At 43.1% G+C, this 7641-nt stretch overlaps 1 protein-coding gene across 5 annotated transcripts in view; it reads right to left on the reverse strand.

Moving 5' to 3' along the window:
- The window catches only part of diaph2 (diaphanous-related formin 2), a 749871-nt gene that overhangs the window by 555731 nt on the left and 186499 nt on the right, over positions 1–7641 (reverse strand). For all 5 annotated transcript variants that reach the window (XM_052512438.1, XM_052512437.1, XM_052512441.1 and 2 more), the window contains one exon: positions 54–193. In XM_052512438.1, the coding sequence (XP_052368398.1) occupies positions 54–193 (140 nt within the window). The remainder of the gene's footprint in view (positions 1–53; positions 194–7641) is intronic.

Consider the following 7641-nt stretch of genomic DNA (forward strand, 5'->3'; position numbering starts at 1 on the left):
CCAGAATGGAGGTTCATTTATGGGCACTTTCAGTAAGAGATTAAGGACCATACCTGACAGGGTTACTGGTGAGAGAGACACGAAGGGACTCCAGGCAGATGAGCAGCTTGTCCTCACTGATGCCAGAGCGCAGCTCGTGGACATACTCTTGTGATGACAGTGTACACTCATGCTTGCTGTTCCTCAGTCCTCCCTGCAGACAAAAAAATAACAGAAGAGATTCATTATTATAGTACGGAAACTGTAGTCTTATTACTCTGTTGAACATTGACCAGAAAATAGTTGCCAATCCTAACACAGGGGAACATACCAACTGTATTACAAATACTAGATCAACAGAAAGAAAACAATAGAAACACAGAGAAACCCATAACTTTTATTTAGCCACTGATCTTGATAATTGCATCACAAAAAATAAAGCCTTTAGCTGGGGGTGTTGTAGGTGCCATTTAGGATAGATTTATGGATTTAGGATCTTATCAAGCTGAAGCCCGGAAGAAGGGTTCATGGCCATGGGATCCTCAGATATCACACCTCCTCACAGCACACATCAGGAGTAACATATCAAAGCACTGTGGATTCCAGCAGGTGACAATGACTACTAGTACATTCTAAACTCAGCAAAAAAAAAGAAACCTCCCTTTTTTAGGACCCTGTCTTTCAAAGATATTTCTTAAAAATCCAAATAATTTCAAAGATCTTAATTGTAAATGGTTTAAACACTGTTTCCCATGCTTGTTCAATGAACCATAAACAATTAATAAACATGCACCTGTGGAACGGTCGTTAAGACACTAACAGCTTACAGACAGTAGGCAATTAAGGTCACAGTTATGAAAAATTAGGACACTAAAGAGGCCTTTCTACTGACTCTGAAAAACACCAAAAGAAGGATGCCCAGGGTCCCCGCTCATCTGTGTGAATGTGCCTTAGGCATTCTGCATGGAGGCATGAGGACGGCAGATGTGGCCTGGGCAATAAATTGCAATGTCCGTACTGTGAGACGCTTAAGACAGAGCTACAGAGAGACAGGATGGACAGCTGATCATCCTCTCAGTGGCAGACCACGTGTAACAACTACTGCATAGGATCGGTACATCGGAACATCACACCTGCGGTACAGGTACAGGATGGCAACAAAAACTGACTGAGTTACACCAGGAGCGCACAATCCCTCCATCAGTGCTCAGACTGTCCGCAATAGGCTGAGAGAGGCTGGACTGAGGGATTATAGGCCTGTTGTAAGGCAAGCCCTCAGCAGATCACCGGCAACTATGTTGCCTATGGGCACAAACCCACTGTCGCTGGACCACACAGGACTGTCAAAATGTGCTCTTCACTGACGAGTCGTGGTTTTGTCTCACCATGGGTGATGATCGGATTCGCGTTTATCGTCAAAGGAATGAGCGTTACACAGAGGCCTGCACTCTGGAGCATGATCGATTTGGAGGTGGAGGGTCCGTTATGGTCTGGGGCGGTGTTTCCCAGCATCATCGGACTGAGCTTGTTGTCATTGCAGGCAATCTCAACACTATGCGTTACAGGGAAGACATCTTCCTCCCTCATGTGGTACCCTTCCTGCAGGCTCATCCTGACATGACCCTCCAGCATGCCAATGCTAGACAGGAATGTCAGTATTCTGCCATGGCCAGCGAAGAGCCCGGATCTGAATCCCATTGCGCACGTCTGGACCTGTTGGATCAGAGGGTGAGGGCTAGGGCCATTCCCCGCAGAAATGTCTGGAAATTTGCAGGTGCCTTGGTGGGAGAGTGGGGTAACATCTCACAGCAAAAACTGGCAAATCTGGTGCAGTCCATGAGGATGAGATGCACTGCAGTACTTAATGCAGCTGGTGGCCACACCAGATACTGAGTGTTACTTTTGATTTTGATCCCCCCTTTGTTCAGGGACACATTATTCCATTTCTGTTAGTCACATGTCTGTGGAACTTGTTCAGTTTATGTCTCAGTTGTTGAATCTTATGTTCATACAAATATTTACACGTTAAGTTTGCTGAAAATAAACGCAGTTGACAGTGAGAGGACGTTTCTTTTTTTAATGAGTTTAGATACTGCTTTTGTCCACCCACCTTCACCCACGCTCAACTCCCATGTTAAACTAGCCTTTATCAAATACAGGAAACAAGCAAAGTAAATTAGCCATTTGTTTTGCAACACCACGAGTTAGACATTTTCTTTGTGGATCACAGTGATTTGATCCATAATTTACATGGTAAACAGGGTAATGTCATTGACAATCTCCCAGTGGTGCTACCATGAAGAGGAGCCAACACTTTGCCTTCCATCGCCGTATTCAGAGTGAGGGAAATGAATGGGGATAGGGAACGGGGATAGGGATAGGGAACAGTGATAGGGAACAGAGATAGGGATGCTCCGGGTGTGCTGCCAACCCTCCCGACTAACATGCATGCTGATCACTAGCGGTCATGCTTCCTCTAAATGGATTCCTGTGTAGAACTTTAAAAGAGAGGCTGGCACATGTTGCACAGACCCTCCCTGCAGCTGGCAAAGACAAACAGACACTTTCATCTCGCATGAACATACCGCTACACAATACTGGTGGTTTCACTGTTGTAGAGCTACTGTGAAATAGCTGATGATGCCTCATATCGAAAGCAGCATGTCTGTGGTCAAAGACGACTGCGGGAAGGGGCGCATCCAGGACTAGTGACTGAATTGTGTATGGGTAAACAAAAAACGAATCACTGACTCTATCATGTATATTACAGGGCCTGTCCAAACAGTCCCCCTAGACTGGTTAAATCATGATTTTCCCCCATCTGTTCAGATCAATTCATTTTACCTGCCTTGATGACTGAATAAAACGATATACACTAGAGGTCGACCGATTAATCAGAATGGCCGATTAATTAGGGCTGATTTCAAGGTTTCATAACAATAGGAAATCAGTATTTTTGGGCGCCGATTTGCCTTTAAAAAACAAAAACAATTATACCTTTATTTAACTTGGCAAGTCAGTTAAGAACACATTCTTATTTTCAATGACGCCCTAGGAACGGTGGGTTAACTGCCTCGTTCAGGGGCAGAACGACAGATTTTCACCTTGTCAGCATGGGGGATTAAATCTTGCAACCTTACAGTTAACTAGTCCAGCGAAATAACGACCTGCCTCTCTCTCGTTATACTCCACAAGGAGACTGCCTATTACGCAAATGCAGTAAGCCAAGGTAAGTTGCTAGCTAGCAATAAACTTACCTTATAAAAAACAATCAATCATAATCACTAGTTAACTGCACATGGTTGATGATATTACTAGATATTATCTAGCGTGTCCTGCATTGCATATAAGCTGACTGAGAATACAAGTATCTAAGTATCTGACTGAGTGGTGGTAGGCAGAAGCAGGCGCGTAAACATTCATTCAAACAACACTTTCGTTCGTTTTGCCAGCAGCTCTTCGTTGTGCGTCAAGCATTGCACTGTTTGACTTCAAGCCTATCAACTCCCGAGATGAGGCCGGTGTAACCGAAGTGAAATGGCTAGCTAGTTGGCGCGCGCTAATAGTGTTTCAAACTTCACTCGCTCTGAGCCTTGGGGTGGTCGTTTCCCTTGCTCTGCATGGGTAATGCTGCTTCGATGGTGGCTGTTGTCGTTGTGTTGCTGGTTCGAGACCAAGGAGGAGCGAGGAGAGGGACGGAAGCTATACTGTTACACTGGCAATACTAAAGTGCCTATAAGAACAGCCAATAGTCAAGGGTTAATTAAATACAAATGGTATAGAGGGAAATAGTCCTATAATTCCTATAATAACTACAACCTACAACTTCTTACCTGGGAATATTGAAGACTCATTTTAAAAGGAACCACCAGCTTTCATATGTTCTCATGTTCTGAGCAAGGAACTGAAACGTGAGCTTTCTTACATATGCACATATTGCACTTTTACTTTCTTCTCCAACACATTGTTTTTGCATTATTTAAACCAAATTGAACATGTTTCATTATTTACTTGAGGCTAAATTGATTTTATTGATGTATTATATTAAGTTAAAATAAGTGTTCATTCAGTATTGTGGTTCAAATAAAAAAAGTCAGATTAATTGGCATCGGCTTTTTTGGTCTTCCAATAATCGGTATCTGCGTTGAAAAATCATAATCGGTAAACCTCTAGTATACACTCCCACCAGTATCTAAACCCAAGACAACTGAATAGCACAGTATACACTCCCACCAGTATCTAAACCCAAGACAACTGAATAGCACAGTATACACTCCCACCAGAATCTAAACCCAAGACAACTGAATAGCACAGTATACACTCCCACCAGTATCTAAACCCAAGACAACTGAATAGCACAGTATACACTCCCACCAGAATCTAAACCCAAGACAAATGAATAGCACAGTATACACTCCCACCAGAATCTAAACCCAAGACAACTGAATAGCACAGTATACACTCCCACCAGTATCTAAACCCAAGACAACTGAATAGCACAGTATACACTCCCACCAGAATCTAAACCCAAGACAAATGAATAGCACAGTATACACTCCCACCAGAATCTAAACCCAAGACAACTGAATAGCACAGTATACACTCCCACCAGTATCTAAACCCAAGACAACTGAATAGCACAGTATACACTCCCACCAGAATCTAAACCCAAGACAACTGAATAGCACAGTATACACTCCCACCAGAATCTAAACCCAAGACAAATGAATAGCACAGTATTCACTCCCACCAGTATCTAAATCCAAGACGACTGAATAGCACAGTATACACTCCCACCAGAATCTAAACCCAAGACGACTGAATAGCACGGTATACACTCCCACCAGTATCTAAACACAAAACGACTGAATAGCACGGTATACACTCCCACCAGTATCTAAACACAAAATGACTGAATAGCACAGTATACACTCCCACCAGTATCTAAACACAAAATGACTGAATAGCACAGTATACACTCCCACCAGTATCTAAACCCAAGACAACTGAATAGCACAGTATACACTCCCACCAGAATCTAAACCCAAGATGACTGAATAGCACAGTATTCACTCCCACCAGAATCTAAATCCAAGACGACTGAATAGCACAGTATTCACTCCCACCAGTATCTAAACCCAAGACGACTGAATAGCACAGTATACACTCCCACCAGAATCTAAATCCAAGACGACTGAATAGCACAGTATACACTCCCACCAGAATCTAAACCCAAGACAAATGAATAGCACAGTATTCACTCCCACCAGTATCTAAACCCAAGACGACTGAATAGCACGGTATTTACTCCCACCAGTATCTAAACCCAAGACGACTGAATAGCACAGTATTCACTCCCACCAGAATCTAAACCCAAGACAACTGAATAGCACGGTATACACTCCCACCAGTATCTAAACCCAAGACAAATGAATAGCACGGTATACACTCCCACCAGTATCTAAACACAAAATGACTGAATAGCACAGTATACACTCCCACCAGTATCTAAACCCAAGATGACTGAATAGTACGGTATACACTCCCACCAGTATCTAAACCCAAGACGACTGAATAGCACGGTATACACTCCCACCAGTATCTAAACACAAAACGACGAAATAGCACAGTATACACTCCCACCAGTATCTAAACCCAAGATGACTGAATAGTACGGTATACACTCCCACCAGTATCTAAACCCAAGACAAATGAATAGCACGGTATACACTCCCACCAGTATCTAAACACAAAATGACTGAATAGCACAGTATACACTCCCACCAGTATCTAAACCCAAGATGACTGAATAGTACGGTATACACTCCCACCAGTATCTAAACCCAAAACGACTGAATAGCACGGTATACACTCCCACCAGTATCTAAACACAAAACGACTGAATAGCACGGTATACACTCCCACCAGTATCTAAACACAAGACGACTGAATAGCACGGTATACACTCCCACCAGTATCTAAACACAAAACGACTAAATAGCACGGTATACACTCCCACCAGTACCTAAACACAAAACGACTGAATAGCACGGTATACACTCCCACCAGTATCTAAACACAAAACGACTGAATAGCACGGTATACACTCCCACCAGTATCTAAACACAAAACGACTGAATAGCACGGTATACACTCCCACCAGTATCTAAACCCAAGATGACTGAATAGCACGGTATACACTCCCACCAGTATCTAAACACAAAACGACTGAATAGCACGGTATACACTCCCACCAGTATCTAAACCCAAGATGACTGAATAGCACGGTATACACTCCCACCAGTATCTAAACACAAAACGACTGAATAGCACGGTATACACTCCCACCGGTATCTAAACCCAAAACAACGGAATAGCACGGTATACACTCCCACCAGTATCTAAACCCAAGACGACTAAATAGCACGGTATACACTCCCACCAGTATCTAAACCCAAGATGACTGAATAGCACGGTATACACTCCCACCGGTATCTAAACCCAAAACAACGGAATAGCACGGTATACACTCCCACCAGTATCTAAACCCAAGACGACTAAATAGCACGGTATACACTCCCACCAGTATCTAAACCCAAGATGACTGAATAGCACGGTATACACTCCCACCAGTATCTAAACCCAAGATGACTGAATAGCACGGTATACACTCCCACCAGTATCTAAACCCAAGACAACTGAATAGCACGGTATACACTCCCACCAGTATCTAAACCCAAGATGACTGAATAGCACGGTATACACTCCCACCAGTATCTAAACCCAAGACGACTAAATAGCACGGTATACACTCCCACCAGTATCTAAACCCAAGACAACTGAATAGCACGGTATACACTCCCACCAGTATCTAAACCCAAGATGACTGAATAGCACGGTATACACTCCCACCAGTATCTAAACCCAAGACGACTAAATAGCACGGTATACACTCCCACCAGTATCTAAACCCAAGACAACTGAATAGCACGGTATACACTCCCACCAGTATCTAAACCCAAGATGACTGAATAGCACGGTATACACTCCCACCAGTATCTAAACACAAAACGACTGAATAGCACGGTATACACTCCCACCAGTATCTAAACCCAAGATGACTGAATAGCACGGTATACACTCCCACCAGTATCTAAACACAAAACGACTGAATAGCACAGTATACACTCCCACCAGTATCTAAACACAAAACGACTGAATAGCACAGTATACACTCCCACCAGTATCTAAACACAAAACAACTGAATAGCACAGTATACACTCCCACCAGTATCTAAACACAAAACGACTGAATAGCACGGTATACACTCCCACCAGTATCTAAACACAAAATGACTGAATAGCACAGTATACACTCCCACCAGTATCTAAACACAAAATGACTGAATAGCACGGTATACACTCCCACCAGTATCTAAACACAAAACGACTGAATAGCACAGTATACACTCCCACCAGTATCTAAACACAAAACGACTGAATAGCACAGTATACACTCCCACCAGTATCTAAACACAAAACGACTGAATAGCACGGTATAGACTCCCACCAGTATCGAAATCTAAGACAAAGAGCCAAGACAAATAAATAGTGAGTTCTGTCAATCCATTCTCTGTTCTTGTACTCCCTGACATTTGTCAT

The sequence above is a fragment of the Oncorhynchus keta genome, chromosome 4 (assembly GCF_023373465.1).
Source record: "Oncorhynchus keta strain PuntledgeMale-10-30-2019 chromosome 4, Oket_V2, whole genome shotgun sequence".
NCBI lineage: Eukaryota > Metazoa > Chordata > Actinopteri > Salmoniformes > Salmonidae > Oncorhynchus > Oncorhynchus keta.